Source organism: Lepus europaeus, chromosome 21 (assembly GCF_033115175.1).
Source record: "Lepus europaeus isolate LE1 chromosome 21, mLepTim1.pri, whole genome shotgun sequence".
Lineage (NCBI taxonomy): Eukaryota > Metazoa > Chordata > Mammalia > Lagomorpha > Leporidae > Lepus > Lepus europaeus.
The window spans coordinates 14,094,437-14,115,580 of NC_084847.1; the positions used below are offsets into that span (position 1 = coordinate 14,094,437).

At 52.0% G+C, this 21,144-nt stretch overlaps 1 protein-coding gene across 1 annotated transcript in view; it reads right to left on the reverse strand.

The window, feature by feature from the left end:
* Positions 1-21,144, reverse strand: part of XYLT1 (xylosyltransferase 1) — a 336,604-nt gene that overhangs the window by 137,782 nt on the left and 177,678 nt on the right. The window contains exon 3 of the mRNA XM_062180382.1: positions 9,993-10,503. Within this exon, the coding sequence (XP_062036366.1) occupies positions 9,993-10,503 (511 nt within the window). The remainder of the gene's footprint in view (positions 1-9,992; positions 10,504-21,144) is intronic.

The window sequence follows — 21,144 nt, forward strand, 5'->3', positions numbered from 1 at the left end:
TGAGGTGATACCTCACGGGGCATTTACTCAAAAGAACTGGAATCAAGATTGTAAAGAAGTGTTTCCATCCCCATGTTCACTGCCTCACTGTTCACCAAAGCCCAGGTAGGGACACAACCCGAATGTCCCATGATGGGTCAAAAAGTGTGGTCGTATGCCTACAACAGACAACGAAGGAAATCCTGCCGCATGTGGTAGCACGGATGGACCATTATGTTAGGTGAAATAAGACAGTCACAGAGAGACAATGCTGCGTGACTCACGTGAGAGTCAGAAGTAGTCGAAATCACGTAAGTAAACGATAGAATGGTGGTTGACGGGACTAAGGGAGGGGGTGGTGGGAGCCGAGGCTTAACACGTATAAAGTTCTGAGCCCTATTGTACACCACGGGGACCACAGCTAATAACACTGCATTGCAGTGCGGTGTATTTGGAGTTTTTGTTAAGTGACTAGATTTTTGTTGACAAACCGCATACACAGGCACACAGGGCAACCATGTGACAAGATGGATACATTAATTTGCTACACTATAGTAACCACATCAGGATCTATATGTATCTCACAGCATCATGTTGTGTATTTCAGCATGGGAGATAAAATTCATAACACACAAAAAGAAAGTCCCAGTTGTACAAGAGGGGTGAGTTGTGGGGATGTCAGCCTTATCCTTAAAAATCTGTTAGGGGGGCAGCCTCGCCTAAGGTGTTCTTACCACAACAAAATAAAAGCAGTAGAATATAAAAGAAGACAAAGGAGAGGAGGAGGAAGAAAAAAGGAGAAAGAGGAAGAAGGGGAAGAAGAAGAAGGAGGAGGAGGAAGAGGAAGAGGAGGGGGCAACAGGGGCTGAATCAGACCACGGTCCAGCTGGGTTCAGTTCTTCCAACAACTTCTGTGCCAGGGACAAAACCATGCAAACTCCGTGCTGGCCTGCTCACTCCTTCCCTGTGGATCCGATGCCTTCTCTCCCTATTTCCCCTTCTGCTCCTGTCCCAAGGACCTCTTTGCTGGTTCCCAAACATGCCAGGCGTTTGCCAAGGCTGTTGCCTTCTGCCCAACACCTTGCCATCTCCTGCCCCCCAGAAGGGTTTTCTGTGTGTGGCTATGGGAGGGTCTCCCCGCCTCCCCAGTACTCTCACCCCACTCTACCTGATGATGGCTCTCGACATATCCAGACACTAGGTGGTGTTCTGTTGATACACGACCACCTCTGGTCTCCCGTATTAGGCAAAAGCTCCGCAAGGGTGGAGATATCTCAATACGTAACTCCCAGAGTCAAACGACAGCCCAGGAGAAGTGCTGTGGTGCCACCTCTGGGACATCCACGTGTCACACAAGGACTGGTCCATGTCCCGGCTGCTCCGCTTCCAACTCAGCTCCCTGCTAATGCACTGGGAGGCAGCAGGTGATGGCTCAGGTGCTTGGGTCCTTGCCACCCACATGGGGGACCCAGATGGAGTTCCTGGCTTTGGCCTAGCCGGGCTCTAGTTGCTGCAGGCATTTGAGGAGTGAACCAAGAGAGAAAAGATCTCTCTCTCTCTCTCTCTCTCTTTCATTCTCGCTGTTTTTCAAATAAATAAGTAAATAAATAAATATTTATAAAAATGGGAAGGACATGGAGTTCCACGCAGTGCAGGGTGCAGGGCAGAGACCCTGAACATACCAGGCATCTCCGCCTTTGTTCACCTCTCTCTCCCCAGGTCCGAGAACAAGAGTTGGTAAACCACAGCCTGCCACTGCCCATGTTGGAATGGCCCTTGAGCAAAGAGGGGTTTTTACATTTTTTTAATAGTTGGGGGAGGCCGGCGCTGCAGCTCACTAGGCTAATCCTCCGCCTGTGGTGCCGGCACCCCGGGTTCTAGTCCCGGTTGGGGCACCGGTTCTGTCCCGGTTGCTCCTCTTCCAGTCCAGCTCTCTGCTGTGACCCAGGAAGGCAGTGGAGGATGGCCCAAGTGCTTGGGCCCTGCACCCACATGGGAGACCAGGAGGAAGCACCTGGCTCCTGGCTTCGGATCGGCCACAACACACCGGCCATAGCAGCCACTTGGGGGGTGAACCAACGGAAAAAGGAAGAGCTTTCTCTCTGTCTCTCTCTCTTACTAACTCTGCCTGTCAAAAAAAATAGTTGGGGGGAAAAATGGAAGTATGATATTTCACAACAAATGAAAATTATGTGAAGTTCACATTTAGCAACCATGAATCTAGTTTTATTGGCACAAAGCCACATTGATCATTTCTTTAGGAACTGTCCTCCCAATGATGGTGGAGTTGGAAAACTGCAACAGAGACCACACGGCCTGCACAAACTCAACCATTTACCACCTGGTCCTGTACAGAAGGCATTGCTGGCATCCTGGCTTTGAACACGGCCTGGCACACAGCATGTGGCTGAGGCATGGGGTCCTCTGGTTTTTTTCTGGATCTGCCAATCTCCTTGCCCTTCCAGGGAAGACCTCTGAGACTAAGTTTGCCAACTCCAATCAACTCTTACTGGACGCCTCCTCTGTGCTGCGCCCTGGGCCTCCCTCAGCAGGAGTTGCTGGAGATCAGTCCAGGTGGATCCTCCGTAAACCTGGCCTTGGGAAAGCAAGTCGGCCCCATCCACTCGGCCACGCTGTGCAAGGACCGGTCTGGCTTCAAATACCACTCCCACCTCCTGCACTGTGCTTTTAACTCCTCATGGTGGCTGTCTCACTTTCTCATCTCTGGCGGCAACAGCAAAGGACCTGGGTGAAGCATGTCGCTGGCTGACAGGTGGGGAAACTGAGGCACTAGCAATGGTGCTTTATTTTCCTTCCACACCAGGCTGCCGGCCATGATTTCTGGAAACTGGCTCCTTGTGCTCCATAGGTTCCCACTACACCTGGGTTATGGGGATGTGTGGGAGACAGCCCCTCCCCGGCTGACAGTGCTATCCGCTAGGTCCTCCTGGAAGGGGGTGATCAGTCTCCCCTGACCACCTTTGTCCAAAGTCTCATTGACCAGGGCCTGTGGCATCCTGCAAAGGCTGCTGGAGGAGGGGCAGAGTTTCCCTCCTAGCACAGCCCCATCGTGTTCATCATTATCCTGAGCACTTGGGCCACACCCCAAGTTGCAGCCAAATGCTTGCAACACTGCAGCTCTTGTCTGTCACTCACAGCCTGGCCACTGCCTTCACTCAGCCGCCCCAGCCAGAGTCCCCACGGAACCAGTGCCCCTCCTGCAGCGGGCACATGCCCTGGAACATCTCAGCTTTGCCTCTTCAATCCTCCCCGAGGTCCAGGCTGCAGGCCGCTGGCTGTGCCTGACCCAGCAAAGGGTGATGTACAGGAGGGAGCTGGTAGCCCGTGGGGCCTCTCCAGGGATGCTGTAACTCATGCTGCAGGGAAGCTGGTGGTGGGGGTGAGGCCGCCGGGGGAGCTCCTGGGCAATCAGTGGTTCCACTTGCAATGAGGCCAACACAGCTGTGTGACGTAGCGGCTGGCAACAGAATGGTGTCGGGGGATTACAGGTCAAACAGTCTTTATGGGGAAAGACACTTGACAAAGGAGAGGCAGAAGTGAGCCCCTCTCCTACGGTCAGGGGTGGTCCAGGAAGCCTTCCCAGAGGAAGTGGCACTGAAAGCTGGAGACAGGTGGGATAGAGTGGGGTGGGGTCAGGTAGAAGGGCCCAGGACGGGCATAAGAAAACACCTGAAGCGAGTGGGACCCCATGTGCAGCTCAGAATCAGTGTGCCTGTTTGTAGTAGTGCTAGAGAGTGGACAGAGTAGAGTAGCTGACTGTGCACACAGGGGAGGGGCACTCTTGTCCATTTTATGGGTAAGTAGCCTGAGGCACCAAGAGGTTTGGGTCACACCATCATAAAGGAACAACCAGGATTCCAACCCTTCCAGCCAGAGATCTTTTTTTTTTTTTTTGGACAGGCAGAGTGGACAGTGAGAGGGAGAGACAGAGAGAAAGGTCTTCCTTTTGCCGTTGGTTCACCCTCCAATGGCCGCCGCGGTAGGCGTGCTGTGGCCGGTGCACTGTGCTGATCCGATGGCAGGAGCCAGGTGCTTCTCCTGGTCTCCCATGGGGTGCAGGGCCCAAGCACTTGGGCCATCCTCCACTGCACTCCCTGGCCACAGCAGAGAGCTGGCCTGGAAGAGGGGCAACCGGGACAGGATCGGTGCCCCGACCGGGACTAGAACCCGGTGTGCCGGCGCTGCAAGGCGGAGGATTAGCCTAGTGAGCCGCGGTGCCAGCCCAGCCAGAGATCTTTGAAAGGGAAATCTTCCTTTCCAGTCCAGGAAGCCCTTGGCCTTCCATGTGACATAGTTTCATTTCCATGAAACACAAGGAGACCCAGTCAGGGCTGCTGACGCCCTAGGGTGGTTCCTGAGACCGAGCACTGGGGTTGGAGGGGAAGCAATGTCAGGAGAGCTGCCTGGGTACAGCAGGGCTGTCTGAGTCGGGGGAAGTGACACAGGTGGCGGCTTGGAGGCTGAGTTGGGGGAAGTGACACAGGTGGCGGCTTGGAGGCTGCAATGAGCACAGGGAGGGGCTACTTTGTGGCTGGAAGTGAGCTTCTTGGAGGCCATCGCTGTCGCCCCCTCAAAAAGCTCCCAGTGGGCAGCCTGCAGATCCCTACTCCCCTTGTGGGAACAGATGTCACCATTGGGAGGTTGCCCACCACCTCCTCTCATCTCCTTCCAAACTGCTTGCTCCAGAGACAGAGAGAGGAAGAGACAAGCTGGAAGGGTGAGCAAGGTCTCTGCAGCCAGCCAGCCGCCTCCCAGGATCCTGACTCTGCCTTTTCCCCAGCGTGCTGTGGTCAGGGGCAGGTGCAGTTGGCGGGGTGTGGGGAGGGACTGCCAGGAGCAGCAGCCCTTTGCAGAGTCAACATGTGCAACATGGACTTCGTTGCCTCTGCATCTCCCAGACTTGAAGTCATGAGGAATTGTGTCTTCAACAACACTCACCTTCCTGACCGCTACAGGCTAAAGTTTGGGTGATGCCCAGTGAAGTGAAAGCACACCCTAGGCTGTCCACCTGTGCACGTGCACAAAGATTTTCTCATAAAGTAGAGTTCCCTCCACCCCGGCCTCCGTGTCCCCATTGAACAGGAAAAGAAAGGACCACTGGGCTGGCGCTCAAAACCCCCCTGAGCGGAGGGGAATCCGGGTCTCATGGATGGCAGACTGGGAACGCCATCTCGGTATGGGGTGTAATTACATCTAAGCTTTCTGCTGAAGAATGGCTTATGGCTTAAATGCTATTAATTGTAAGCCGTTTTGTTCCACGGGAAGTTGTTCATTGATAACTACCCAATTAGGGTTATTTTGCAATTAGTCTATTCACAGTGAATTTATTGCAAAAGGGGGAGGCTGTGGTACAGCAAATTAAAGTGTTGCTGGGGCTGGGTGTGCAATGGCTCTTAAATGTCAATCTTATCAACCAGTGCAGAGGTCCCAGGAGGGTGTGCCACTGAGGCCTACGCAGGCAGCACAGGCCTCAGAGCAACCTCCAGCAAACGCAAGCTGCAAAGCCACATCGGAGCTGCCTTAGCGTGACCAGGAAGAGTGTGGGAACCCCTGGCCACAGCTAGTGAGACCTTGATGTTTCTGAAGAGCTGTGGGTGGGACAGGTTGTATAGCAAACATACATGCAGCTCTGACTGCTGAGCAGGTAGAGTTCGTATCATGCGTTCAGCTCCCACAAAGCCTCTGAGGTAGGCGTGATGAAGCCCATCTTCCCTTTACCAAAGGAGAAACTGAGGCACGGAGGGGTCAAGCACTCTGCCTTGTCAGAGGAGATCCAGGATCTGAATGCAGTTGGTCTGGCTGCACGGGTGCACCCCTAACCACTGTCCACATCAGCCTGCCTGTTCTTCTACCAGCGCCTCCCTTCTCTCTTGCAAGTGCACTGAGGACAGGGAGACCCAGCCTGGGGCAGCCGGACCTCTCTGGGGCTCAACAGCCATGAGCCAGAGGGAAGCCCTTTGAGGAAGACATGTGGGCTCTGGGGCCCTAGTTGCAGTCCCAGCTCGGCCACCTGCCAGCTGCGTACGTCTGGCCAAGTCCTCGAGCAGCTTTACTTTCTTCAGCAACAAAAGGGGTTCAGAATGAACTTACATTACAGAGCAAGGTAAGGGTCAGTGGGGCACGGTGTAGATGGTGTTAATATATACTAATATGGATGGTCTCTAACTCAGAATGGCTTGAGATTTTAAAATTTGATGATGATGTGAAAGTATGCACATACCACTATTCTGTTCTTTAATTTCAGTATTCAATAAACTAATTTTTATAATTTTTATTTATCATTTATAAGGCAGAATTACAGAGAGAGGGAGACACACACACAGAGAGAGACAGAGACAGAGAGAGAGAGAGAGAGAGAGAGAATCAGAACATCTTCATCTGTTGGTTCACTACCCAAATGCCCACAATGGCAGGGCTGGGCTAAAGCTACGAACCTGAAACTCAGTCTGGGTCACTCATGTGGGTGGCAGGGATCCAGCTACTCCCAGCTACTGGCACCAACACCTGCTGTCTTGCAGGGTGTGCGTTAGCAGGAAGCTGGATCGGAAGTGGAGCTGGGACTTGGACCCGGGCACTCCAATATGGTATGCAGGTGTCCCAAGTGCTATCTTAACTGTTGTGCACATCCCATGAGCTATTCAACACTTCATTATAGAACAGGCTTTGTGTTACATGACTTCATCCAACTACAGGCTAACATCAGTGTTTCGAGTACACGGAAAGGTAGGTAGGACAAGCTGTGAGGCTGGGCAGGCTAGGTCTGTTCAATGCACTGGTGACTTGGGATTTTGAAATTTACAATGGGTTTTGGGGACATCACAGCATCAGAAGTTGGGGGATACCTACATATAGTATCAGCGGGCAACAGGAGTAAGCAGACCATGAGCTAAATCTGGCCTCTGCCTCGTTTTGTGAATTAAGTTTGACCAGCACATAGCCAAGTGCACTAGTGTACGTGTCTGTGACAGCTTTTGTGCTACACAGCAGAGGTGAGCAGCTGTAGCAGAGACGGGACAGTCTACATGGCCTAGAATATTTATATGTACCATCTGGCCTTTCACAGAACAAGCATGCTCCCCCCGGTACAGGGTAGGAGCCCAGTATCACTTCGGTGGAAGGCACTCACTCAGGCCTCCCATACTTCTCTGCCACGCACTGGCTTGCACAAGGTTTGGGAAATGCCAGTCTGCCTGACGCTTCCCAAGTGCGCCAAGTCCAAACAGGAGTACAGACAGGAACCACGTGGACCACTCAAGAGACATGTGGAACAGCGACGGAGAAAGGGAGCTCTTCTGTTGTTTGGATACAAAAAAATCCTAAAATCTGAGCAAAGTGAAAGTGGTCCCTCGTGCTGTCCCCCTGGAGGGACACGCAGATCCTTCCAGAACTCTGTCTATGTGCTCAGAGCTTGGGGCCACCTTGTCCTCATGGGGTCTCCTAATCCAATCTTCCATCCTGTGACCAGCAGTAAGCACACAGGCACACACACTTGTTACTCAGCACTCTCAAGGATGGGTTCCACAAGCCCCTTGGATACCAAAACTCTTGGATGTTCAAATCCATTATTAAAAATGATAGAGTAGGGGTGGGCACTGTGGATGCACTGTGGTGCATCCCATACCAGAGTGCTGGTTCCATTCCTGGCTACTCGGCTTCTAACCCAGGTTCCTGCTAATGCATCCCGGGAGACAGCAGCAATGGCTCTAGTACTTGAGTTACTGCTCCCCACATGAGACCAGGTTGGAGTTCTTGCCTCCTGGGTTTGGCCTGGTCCAGCCCTGGCTGTTATGGGCATTTGGGAAGTGAACCAGCTCACTTTTGCTCTCTGCCTTTCAAATAAATAAACGCCCTTCCATCTCAAGGGAAACGGGATCTGTGGCTCTGCTGTTTTGGGGAGGCCACTCTTCAAGGCCTTGTCAGGCCTGAGTATACCAACCTCAGGGGACTGACAACCCCCCCAACTTTCTGCAGTGGTTTGCTCCATTCTCTGCCTGACCCTCCACCTTCCCATGAATCTCCCTCCCATCCAAGCCTGCAGGAGCTCTGGGTGCTCACAATTGGCCTCAGTGACCATTGGGGGGTCCTTTCCCTGCTCTTCACAGAGAATGCAAGTACCTGTTGCTATGGGAATTTAGAAGTGACAGGAGCTCTGATGAACCCTCGGCCACACCATGAGGGACAGTGGGGCACAGCTTGCAGGGTGGCCCTGAGTGAGCATGAGGGGTGACCGGGAGCAAACCATGACACAGCCTAGAAGGAGCCCTAAGCGTGCAATGCCAGCTGCTGCCCGGGCACATAAAGAAGCCAGGGCTGGAGCGGGGAAAGGAGCAGCTCAGCTTGAACTGCAGGACCCGTCTCTCCATCTCCAATGCAGCCCTCTTTGTTCCAATGCCCTTCCTCCCAGAAAAGTGCCCTGTGGACGCCATCTGCCCTCTCCATGGAGAAAACCACCAGACCACCTGCTGCAGACTGCTTGACCAGCAAGGTCTTCTCTAAGCAAAAGCAATATCTGGACAGGTTCCCTGAAACTGGGTTATGGTAAGCTACTGTGGGCATGCTGGGTGGGGACAGGGACGCAGGGGACATGCCTGAAACAGCAGCGACCACAGCTGATGATGAGCAGGATGACAGGCACACGAGGGTCCCCGCTGCTCTGCGTGGGAAAACGTCTGCCTGTGTGTGTCAATGGGGGAAGGAGGGATCCTAACATGGAAGGAGGAAGTTCTAATGCTCTACAGCAGGTAGGCAGGGAGGCCCATGACATCATTGGGTCTGGCCCTGCCAAGGCAACTGCAGGCAGGACTCGAAATTCAATACATCTACAGCAGCCTAAGTTCTAACTTGATGATTTTGTATGGCTGGCGAACTATGTTGTAAGTCTCCAAGGGGCCCCTGGCAGAAGCAAGGTTCCCCATCCCTATAGGGTGACTCCAGTTCACAACAATTTATTGTACATTTTATCTTGAGCCATAAGAGAAGAGTCAGAGAGGTCTCAACACAAAGAAACGATTCATGTTTCAGAAGAAGGAAATGCTCATCACCCTGATTTGATCATTACACGTAGTAGATACCCATCAAATGATCATCCTATGCCCCATAAATGTGGACAATTATGATTATGATGTTGGTAAAATACAATAATAGCAATAAAAAAGAAAGTAAGACTTAATCAGGGCTCTCCCAGGATATCTCAGCTTGTGAGCTTGTAAGGTCATTTGCAAGCTCTGTGACCTTGGGGAAAAGAATTCACATCTCTCATCTGAAAAAATTAGACTCCCAACATCAATGCCAACCTCTGGGGGTGGTGAATGAGCTGAGATGATGGTATGTGCAGTGTCTGGTGCACAGCCAGCGCATGGCGATACTCCATCAACACTCCCCTCCCAAGACCATGGAGGAGGTGAAGGTCACTACCAAGAAATCCATGTCAAGAGCATGGCCTTAGATGCAGAGACGCACAAACAAAACCAGTCCCCATCTTCCAAAGAGCCCTCGACTCCACCTGTGAATTTCCCTATCAGAGCTCACCAAGAGATCACATCTAACAGGGGCTCAGAAACACATGCAGGAGTGCCCAGAGAGGGAGGGAGGGAAGGAGGAAGCAAGTAAAGGAGGGGAGGGGAGGGAAGGGGCCGGGAGGAGAGGCAGGGGAATGAGAAAGTTGCTTTCACAGATCCTCAAAGTCTACATGACCAATTAGGCACCTTTTTTAAAAAAAAAAAAAACTCCATTGAAATGATATTCATGCTATGTCTAATCCTGATATTTTGCTGAGGGAAACCAAGCCTATCAACACGGCCACCACACCTTGTGCAACTGTCACACTAGCGCCTAGCTCCTTGCTAGCTTGTCCCCTGCCATCACAGCAGTGGGATAATCTGCTAACAGAAGACCATCGAATGCCGTACCACGCGGCCTATACAAGGCTCCAGAAGCCAGGGAGCACCGGGACCTTCTGTCCTGATCCGAGGTGGGGCTCGGCAGGGACTTACCCTCGAGGGGGCAGAACCGCGTCACCCTCTCCGGCATCAGCAGCCCCAGCTTGTGGCGGCAGTAGGTCTCCCCGATCTCCTGGCGGCAGTGCTTGGACTTGGAGCGGGACAAGGCGGAGATGGCCTCCTTGCCGGAGATCTCACACTTGGGAGGCTGGTCGTGCTTGCTCTCGGGGGAGCTGGCCCCGCTCTTCCTGGCGTGGGGCTGGCGGGGGGCGGCCTTCCCGCGGCTGCTGTTGGCTGCAGTGCTCTCGTGGGGGGCCACCGCCTCACTGGGGCCTCTGCCCAGGAGTGAATGTCCCTTCCCCCTCTCCTGTGGCTCCGCCTTCCTTCTCAGCAGCTCCTTCTGTCTGCTCGGTGGCTTCTTCGCCAGCTCGGGCTGGTTCTTCTGCTTTTGAGTCCTGGGTGCGAAGTTGCTGTTGTCTACGTTCTCGAAATCCTTGGGGACTGAGTTCTCGTTGTTGCTGTCTGTTCGCACTTTCTCTTTCGGCCGGTGGGAGAGGTAGCCATCCTGGAGGGGACAAAAGAGGAGAGGAACATGACTTAGGGACCATGCCAAGGTGTCTGGCCCTTGGAGAGCAGGCCGTGTGGGGCTGGCGCCAGAGCCAAGGTTTCCCACTGTCCCTCTGTCCCTCTGCTACTTTTTTTTTTTTTTTTTTGACAGGCAGAGTTAGACAGTGAGAGAGAGAGAGAGAGAGAGAGAGAGTTCTTCCTTCCATTGGTTCACCCCCCAAATGGTTGCCACAGCCAGTGCACCGTGCTGATCCAAAGCCTCCTGCCAGGTGCCTCCTCCTGGTCTCCCATGGGGTGCAGGGCTCAAGGACTTGGGCCATCCTCCGCTGCACTCCCGGGCCACAGCAGAGAGCTGGACTGGAAGAGGAGCAACCGGGACAGAATCTGGCGCCCCGACCAGGACTAGAACCTGGGGTGCCTGCACCGCAGGTGGAGGATTAGCCTAGTGAGCCATGGCGCCGGCCTCTGCTACTGTCTTAAACTCTGCTTGCTGGGCATTCCAACCAGAAACAAAAGCTTTACCCAGCTCTCAAAAGCTGGGATCAGGGTTCTCAATGCTTCTCATGAGCCACGCCCTTTTCAAGGCACCTTTCTTTCCTTCAGTGTCTATGCCATTTTGTCTGGCTTCCGTATTTAAAAGTTGCAGCATGCAGTGATGGTTTGTTTAAGGGCTGGAAATGACATAACAAAGCTGTAAAGGGAGGATATATTGCTAGGACGTTACATGCATTCCATGGCCTTTAGGCTCAGAGATCTATTCCCAGGAGAAACAGGAGCTCAGGCCACTGTGAATTCTGTGGCAGACACATTGTGTGGATGGTAAGGGCAGGGGAGGGGATGCTGACTGGGCAGAGTGGACCTTATGGTGAGGAGGGATGCAAACATGGGACATTCTTGGACTGGTGTTTATTTCTTGAGTTTGCATCTGGAGGAGGACTGATGGGAGTACTGTCCGGGGTCAAGACAAAGGTCTGGACTCATTCTGGAAACAACGCATGGCATGGATGTTTCCAGAGAGGTGGCAACCCCACTCTGCTCCTGTAGGTGTAGCCAGGTCCTGGTCATTTTGAGTTCAGGTCAAATGCACCATTCAGTTAATGCCCCCAATCGTTTTTGAAACACGTGGTTTTTATTTGGGGCCCATCCCCAAGGCTTTACCCTGGAGGGTGTCCATTGCCCCAGGGCATGCTCACAGGGGCCTCCTCTGCATGCTCACTGGTCCCATGAATCTGCCCTTGTTGCTATAGAAACACATTAAGAGGGAGCAGCATCCCTATGAGCTTTCTTTTTTTTAAAAGAGGACTGAAAGTTGCCTCTTACCCATCCCCAAGGAACAGAATGGCAGGAAATGAACAGTAGACTGTGCTGGTGCCTGCGGGCGGCGGACACAGCAGCTGACACTGAGCGAGACACCCGCTTTTCCAGTCAGTCTGCAAACTACAGCCCGTGGCCAAATCTGGTCCACCGCTTGTTTGTGTGAATAAAGTTTTATTGAAACACAGCCACACGTGTTCCTTGATGTGCTGCTGCTGACTGCTTTGGTACTACAAAAGAGGTGAGTAGCTCTGCTGGAGAATGTCTGGTATGCAAGACATAAACCCCATATGAAAAAACCATGCATGCATTTCAAAGTTGTTTTGCACCAAAATAAAGTTCTCTTTAATTCCATCTCCCCACAAACTTTCTGAAGCACACTGTATGTCCATCTGGCCCTCTAGGAAAAAGTCTGCAGACCCCTGTTCTGCGGGAGTGTGAGATGAAAGGCCCGCCCCTCTGTAACTGGTGTAGCTGTCCCCATGCGCATGGTCCCTACCTGGCTCAACACTGGTCCAGAGGAGAAGCTCTCCATGGCTTCCCCCTGCCCTCTGCCCCAGCCACCCTAGCATTAAGCACCAGTTTCTCCTCTTCAGAGGAGGTCATGAGAGTGACAGTTGCCATAAGGCAGCTCATGGCCACTCTCTAAGCTGGGCACTGCTAATATTACCATGGTTTACACAGCAAACTGGGCATCCATTCACAGTCATGTGCCCCAGATGGCCCAGCTGGCTGGTGGGTGAAGCTGGAATTCAAACCAGACAGAGCACAGACCCATGCTCTGGGCTGCTGGTTTTGCCATTTGTGTCCAAGAAACCGCTGAGCACTTTTTACATCTATCACCCTATGCCCTCACGCTGTGTAGCCTGACCTTGAACCACAAGATGTAGACCACTTCCCAATATACTCCCTCCTAGCTAAACAGATCTTGTCCAGGCCTGTCACCGCCAAAGAGCCATCTCAAGGCTGACCAACGGTCTATGGTACTGCAGGAGTCCCCCCCACCCCACCCCACCCCCCCCCCCTCTCACACACACACACACACACACTCACACTCACACAAAGCCAGCAGGGTCATGGAGCAAGGAGCTCGAGGTAGTGGAAGCTGCAGGCAATGGGGTAGATGGGAGGAAAATGAGAGAATGGAGAAGTGGGAGCTAAGTGCACGTTGTGTCAGGGAGGGGCTTCTGTTTTATCCTGACGTGTTGATGAGGATCCTTGAGTCCCAGTCTGTCGTCCCCACCAGCAAGGTGCTAGAGTGAGCCTCTGTTCTTGTACCCTAAATAAGCCTCACTGAGACTCTCTTCATCCCTTCTTTCTGTCCAGAGGCCCTGGATGCATCCCAACCCATGGCTCACACACATGTGATACAAGCCCGACACACAGAGTGACTCTCGGCCATCATGTGTTGGACCTTGAAGATCTCCCTGGAAGGAGGCCTCCTAGGGCACCACTTAGTGCAGGAAAAGCTGGTTGTTAGAAACATCCACGGGTATGCATCACGGGCCGGGCTCGGGGCTATGCTCCTACATGCACAGCCTCACTTAACTTGCAGAGAGATACGCTCCAAAGCAGCTGCTACTGTTCTCTTTTAACTTATAGAAGCAGGAGGCATGGGGGCGGATCTTGGGGCTGTTGATGAATTTGTCCAAAGTCATCTGGGGGAGGCAGTGAACTTGAGCCTGTGTGGTTCTAAATGATTCTGTGCAGTACCCTGTCTGTTTTGCTGAGAGGTGAGCCTATCTCTAAGTGAAGGAGTAGGACCCTCTTTTGCTCCCATTCGCCTAGGTGGGGATGGAGCTGGAGAGGGCAAGGGTGGGGTCCAACAGGTTCTGCACACATGGCCCAGTTCCCTCACTCTTGGCACATGCCAGAACTGTACGCCTCCAGGCTTTGCACATTTGGCACAGCCAAGCAATGTGCTGTAGCCACAACAAGTGACTGGACCCAGGGCACAATGTGCCATGTTTCCCTGCCCCCAGCCACACTCTGGATGGTGCAGTTCATCCTACATCCCTGAGGGAGGCCCATGTGCAGCAAGACTCCACCAAGCCCCAGGGGCAGAGCTCAGCCCCTACTGCAGGCAGTCCCCGAGCTCTGAGGCTCTGTGTTACCATGGCTAGATCCAGCTCATCCTGACCAACACAGGGGCTAATGTGACCTACTTCTTCCTCCCAGCTGTCCCCCTGCACAGGAGCCAATTTTTTTTTTTTTTTTTGGCTTCCAACAGATTGCAAATCAGTTTGACGATTCCCATTCTCTAAGAACACGAATTAATATTCTGCTCATAAGCGTGTTTTCTAGACATTAGCAAACGAGAGGGCGAGCAGTAAGCCCCCAGACCCACTGCCCTGAGACGGCCCCAGCCCCTTCTTTGCAACACACCCTCAGTATTATCCCTGGGCTCCTCTCCTCCTCAGTATCAGAGGTCACCAGGCTCGGCCCTTGAGCAGCTTTTCTCCAGGAGTCACCGGGCGCAGACGCTCCTGTTCTCAACTGCATTCCGGTAGAATTTTGCCAGGAAAACCAGACCCAGGAAACCCAGTCAAGGTCTCCCTGGGTCCACCCATGGCAGGTGATGCTCACATGACCGCAATGGGGATAACACTGGAGGCAGAGCTTTGGAAGTCACTCATCTCTCACAATGTAGACGTCACACCTGCTCAGAGGCAACTCCCCATCATCTGCTCATCCCAGCCTGGTCACTGCCATTGCACTGTCCACAGGGGTGCTTCAGAAATGGGGTGGATAAGCAGAATTAAAAGAGAAATTTATTTTGGTGCAGAATTGGCGAAATTCATGCATAGTGTTTTTCATAGTATGCATTTTCCAAGATCGTTTGTATGCATGCTTTCTCTCTATTTTTTGCACCGAACTAAAGTTCTCTTTTAATTCTATTTTTCTGTGAACATTTCAAAGACTGTGAAACTTCTAGAAGCTTCCTGCCACCCAAAGCAGGAGGAAGAATGAATAACAAAGCTGCAATGGATACTCTACCAGCTCACACTGGGCCTCCACGCTCTCCTGATGGTCCCCACCGGAGGACGGATTAGCTGTTTTTTTCTGCACCGTGATTGATGAGCCACGTCCTCCTCATTCTTAACCAAGCCAACGCTCTCACCTTGGGTTATTTATGCAAATGTAACCCTTTGACTTATTTTATTTTAATGTACTTATTACAATGATTGCACATTCAAATGTTTGCACGGGAGCTCCGAAACTCTAATTGCCCTGCTGTTGCCTTACCTTGAAGCTGTTGTGAGAATCCATTTTTATTCCTGAGAAATAATTAAATGCAATAACGTCCTCCATTCCCGTTCAACCTTGGGCATGTTCAGAGCCAATTTCAATCAGGTAGAAATATGCCAAGCGCCGTATGGCTCCAAGAGGCAGATGACGTGACCCAGGCAGCCCTGGCGAGACACCCGGGTCTGTTTCTGCCTCCTCCTGGCTCTCCCCAGTCTACTAGTCCTGCTTTGGAGAGGCAAGGGTGGGTCACTGTGTTTCTTCTTAAGTATCCACCCAGAGATTAAGCCTGCCCTTACTGTCTGTGCGGAGGAGCACCAGGCAGAGATGGGAAGGCCTTGGCTCTTACTCGAGTGATCGCCCAGTGTTCTCATCTGTGTAGTGACAGGTCTTACATGCGAGCTACCGAACATTCTCTGGATTAGTCATTAATCAATACGATCGACTAACAGAATTCCATCATTCCAGCTCATTGAAAAACAAGTGGATGGACGTTACCAGGCCAGGGACTAAAGACAGGGTGGGAGTTCCTACGGACATCGTGTCTCCTCTTGGCCTCCTCCTTCCACCAAGGTTTCTATCAGATGCTGCGAGTCACAGGCTGGAGTCAGGCAGAAGCAAGTTCAACTCCTCCCTCTTCAAGCCGAGACAAACCATCTCATCTCCCTGAGTCTCTATTCCATGTGGCCTAGGGTATTCCTGCGTCTGGGGCACTAGGCAAAGCTATCAAGCACAGAACACAAAGCTTGATACAAGGAAAGTGAGTAAAAGAGAAGCATCTAGCAGAAAATCCACATCCAGGGTCTGGTGTTGCGACACCCATGGATTAAGCTGCCGCCCGCAACTCTGGCATCCTGCGTGAGCGCCGGTTCACGTCCCGGCTGCTCCACTTCCAAGCAAGCCCACTGCTAACATGGATGAGAAAGCAGCAGAAGGCAGTGCAAGTATCTGGGTCCCAGCCACCCATGTGGGAGACCCAGATGAATGTCCTGGCTCCAAGGCTTTGGCCTGGCGCAGCCGCAGCTGTCGCAGTCATCTGGGAGGTGAACCAGCAGCTAGATCTCTAAGTCTGTCTTTCAAATAAATAATTTTTTTTTTTTTACAAAAATCCACATCCAATATACCATAACCTAGAATCTGTTCCAAGCCATTTACATGCATCTATTAGAAAATCCACGTCCAGGGCTCACAGCCCTTCGCACGAACCAATTCACTCGGCCATGATGCCCCTAAGAAGGAGATGCTGGATTATTCTCCCCATTTTTCAGATGGCAACACTAGGTTTAGGGTGGATGAGGGGCAAAATCTACACACCTAGGATGCGGAAGGGCAAGGATCTGCATGCAGGCCTCTGGATCTGGAGGCCGTGCTCACCAGCACCACACTGAACAGGAAAGGTGCCAACGGGAAATCCTGGCCAGGTGCTCGGCTAAGAACAGAGGGCGCCCGTCCCACCTGCTCACCATAGCAGTTTATGGCTTCCTTTCGTGCCAAGTGGACACACAGCCGGCGGGGTAGCTGTTTGCTGTTGAAGTCAGTGTCTGATGCGTCCCTCCAATTGCCAAGGCTACCGAGGCCACGGGGAGGAATACTAGGAGAGAAGACCGCACCTGCTTCCAAAATGACTTCCGTGCCAGAGTAGACGAACGTGAGAGGCACAGTGTGCATGGCTGCACCCAATTAGGACATGCAATTACCCAGGCTGCCAATGCAAATAGACCCGACAGAGGCCCTTTGCCCAGCTCATTGGCATGCGCAAAATGTGGCTGAACCGGCCAGCACTTAGAACCCTGGGGGCCAAGCTGGACACAGGCGTGTCCTGCTTGAATAGAATCCTAAATAATAAGCTTTTCACAGCTTAGCTACGCACTAATGGGACACACTGCAAGGGGTGAGGAGGGAGGGAGCTGGCCTGATCTATCTGGGTTGAAATCCAGTTCTATCCCTTACCCCATGGAGGGCTAGCCACTTAACCTCACAGAGCCCTGATTTCTCACTTACCAACAAAGCTTGTTGGTAGGAAGTTCTGCTTTGCAAAGGTGAGGCACGGGTGGTGCGACACTTCTATTTAATTTATTTTGTGCACTCCCCCAAACTTACAACAGCCCAGGCTGGGCCAAGCCAAGGCCAGGAGCCTATAACCCAAACATGAGTGACAGGGACCAAAAGACATGTGCCATCCCTTGCTGCCTCCCAGGGTCTGCGTTAGCAGGAAGCTGTATGGGAGGCAGAGAAGCTAGGCCTCAAACCAGGCACTCGGATGCGAGATGCAGGCATCCAAGCAGTGCTTTAGCTGCTGGGCCAAACGCCTGCCCCTAATTAATTCTGTTTAACCAACGAGCATGAAGCTGTCTGTGGAGCACTTACTGAGTGAGTGCATGGTGATATTTTTAGCTGGCATCTCATCACTGGATGAGCAGGCCTGAGTCTTTCATCAAAGGCAGGGTGGTGAGATTCAGACTGCCACTTTGCTCACTGTGTGGCCCTGGCCACAGCACCTTTGTCTCAGTTTCCCTCTCTGTAAAACGTGGAGCCACTCTAAGGGGGCTTTGATGAGAAGTCAAAGAGTTTATATGGAGAAAGCACCTAGCTTACTGCCTAGCACTCAACAAATGCCTGCTATCTTTAATGTACTGAAAGAGTATTGATGCTGGCGATCACTGAATGTGGTTGCTCTTCAGTGTGGTCTGGGGACCCCAGAGCGTCCCTGAGGGCTTTTCGGGGGACCTGCAGGGACACATCCCTTTCATCACAGTGTGACTGTGTTGGTTTCCTGTCTTGCTCATTGTCTCGCAAGTGCACAGCGGAGCTTTCCAGAGGTGACAAGCCGTGCAGTACGGCAGCAGGTCGGAAGCAGGAGCAGCTGTGAGCCTTCAGCTGTCTGCTATGGAGTCCAGCGCCCCAGAGCTTTGCAAAAATGTACAGCAGAGCCTCGCTTCTCATTAACTTGGTTTTGGATGTGGGAAATATACTGTTTTCTTTAGCATTCTTCTTTAGAGACAGGTAACAGATTACGGCCACTTTTGAGACGTAATACATGTTTTAGGAATGCCTTAGTTTAAGTATCGATATGTAGGATAAGTAATTGATGGATATCACCTAACTAAACGAAACTCCTTTAGGGCCCTCCGTAACGCTTGAGATTACGAGGGGGTCAGCACTGACACACATCTGTCCTGCTCAGTATCCTCTCATCAATGGGAGCAGAGTTCAGGACCCTATGCTGTGAGCTCTGCTATACGCCAAGCCTGCGGGCTTGTACGACTTACATTCTACTTGCACAACAGCAAATGCACACAGGAAAGACAGAAGTCTAAGCTGAGTAGAAATGGGGTACTGAGAATCACTAGGAGCTCCGCCCCCCCCCCCCTGTTTTTTTGAAAGAGAGACATAAGCCGGCGCCGTGGCTTAATAGGCTAATCCTCCGCCTTGCGGCGCCGGCACACCGGGTTCTAGTCCTGGTTGGGGCACCGGATTCTATCCCGGTTGCCCCTCTTCCAGGCCAGCTCTCTGCTATGGCCCAGGAAGGCAGTGGAGGATGGCCCAAGTCCTTGGGCTCTGCACCCGCATGGGAGACCAGGAGAAGCACCTGGCTCCTAGCTTCAGATCAGCATGATGCGCCGGCCGCAGCGGCCATTGGAGGGTGAACCAATGGCAAAAGGAAGACCTTTCTCTTTGTCTCTCTCTCACTATCCACTCTGCCTGTAAAAAAAAAAAAAAAAAAAAAAAGAGAGAGAGAGAGAGACATAGAGAGCGAGAGAGAGCAAGCTCCTATCTACTGGTTCACTCCCTAAAAGCCCAGAAACACAATCCAGGTGTTCCACGTAGGTGTCAGAGACACAATCAGTTGTCTCCCAGGGTCCACAGAAGCAGGAACTGGACGTTGGGAAATGTCTGTTAGGACGTTAGGAAATCGGACGTGGGATATGTCTGTCTTAACTTTGAGACCAAATGCCTGCCCCAGGACCCTAAAGTCTCGGGTCATCTTCAAGGATGGACATATCTGGCTACAGAAGAGCAATGCTGCCTCTCTGATGTAGGGAGGGAGGTATGTAGCAAGGAGGAGATGAGATCACCAGCCCCTGCATCCAGCCCTGCTTGCATTGTCAATTCCCGCCCCCCCCCCCCAACCAAAGATCCCTGCAGCATCTTTGAAACGACTGCTCAGAACCAGCTCTAGCCCAAAATATCCAACATGGCTGCCAGCAGTGGTCCCATGATGATCTTTAGCTTATTATAATGTCATTATAAGAAAACTTCCATGGCTACCACTCCTACTCCCATCATACACCTGACAGGATAACACCTCAGATTTCCAAAGGATGACGAAAGGGGAGGTACTCAAGCCCTGCACCTAACCCTGCCCCTTATGAATTTTTAATTAAACCACACCCCAGACACCATGCCCTGTGCCTCCAGGTCATATAAAGCAACGGCCCCAAACCTTGTCGAGTGCCGTTCTCACTTGACCACGCCCACATCCCTTGTTGAGTGTGCACGTTCACATTGCACATGAATACATCTCGCTTTTCTTGCTGCTCAGCTTATACCTGTCTCTCCTCCTTGAATTATTCCTTTGCATTGCAGACAAGAACCTGGACCCAGCCGCCCCACGGCATCCCTTCCTTGACCAAACCACAGCCAGGCTCCTCTGAACCCCTTCTCTACAGAGCTTCAACCTCGGCCTGTAGACGCATGAGTGGAACACAAACTTGGCTTCTGACGGGCTCAAGACTACGTCCCTAAAATTGCCTAAAATTGAAAAACCTCCAGGCTGACCAAAGAATGGACTGTCCAGCATGGCCCATCTCCCAATGTCTGTGGGAAGGCAAGAGAACAACTTCCATGCCCGCCAGTTAGCAGACCCGATGGGTTTCACCTGCACCAATGCCCTCTAACCCCTCGGATCTTATTTTGTAATTCTTCCCTTCCCTGTCTCTACCCAGCCCCTGCTTGCCCTGGCTCCCACTTCCTCAATCTCCCCTTAAAACTCCCAGACACCTCTGGGCAAATCCAAGTTGAGTTCTGTTCATGCTGGATGCCTTCCCTACTGCAACAGTCATGACTGATTAAATCTGTTCTTACCACTTTAGCCAGCATCTGGCTTTGTTTATGTCTGACAATGCCCAAGGCCACACAGCCTGGCCCTCAACTCTGCAGTCTGAAACCTTTGGGCCAAAGTAGAGGAAGCCAGTGGAAGCTCAGAGCCTCCTGAGTGCCTGGACCAACCTACTCGCCTCTCCCAGCTCCACTGGGGGACGTGACCGTGACAGTCACAGGGCGGGGAGCACCCAGATGACTGCAGGCAGGTGGCAGGCAAAGATACGAACTGGCATTTTCTGGCTCTTTCCATGTCAGCCTAAGGAGTAGCTGTGGGGTGCAGAGGGACACACGGAGGGAGAAATGGGGGCAGAGGTAAAATAGCGGAGGAAAAAGGATGAAATGCAAAGGAAAAACGGAGCACCTGGAAGAAATAGACACAAGCCATCACTTACTATGATCTGATTAGGCACCAGTCACAGGGCTAACAAGACCCTCCCTTGGAATGGCTTATTCATCCTTTCAGTCTTAAACAGGAGAAGATTCTGCCCTTTGTTGTAACATGGATGTACCTGGAGGATGTTATGCTAAGTGAAATAAGCCAGACACAGACAGAAAAGCACTGCATGGTCTCACTTACATGTGAAATAAATTGTGTGTGTGTAGGGGGTGGGGTGGGGATTGTTCTATCTTTCTACCCATTTGTCCATCCACCTACCCATCTATGCATCCAACCACCCACCCGTCATCCATTGATCTATCCATCCATCCACCCAACCACCCATCCGTCATCCATCTATGCAGCCACATATCCAACTGTCCATCCATCTGTTCATTCGTCCACCCATCCATCCATTTCCGGTACACAGAGAATGAGACAGGTGTGGAAGGCACAAGAAAGTTGGGAGATGTAGGTCAAAGGATCCATCATGGCAGGTAAGTAGGATGAACAAACCTAGCAACTGGGTGCTCAACGTGAGGACTAAGTTAATAAAACTGTATTGTATTGGGGGATTTTGTTAAATAAGATTTTATCTGC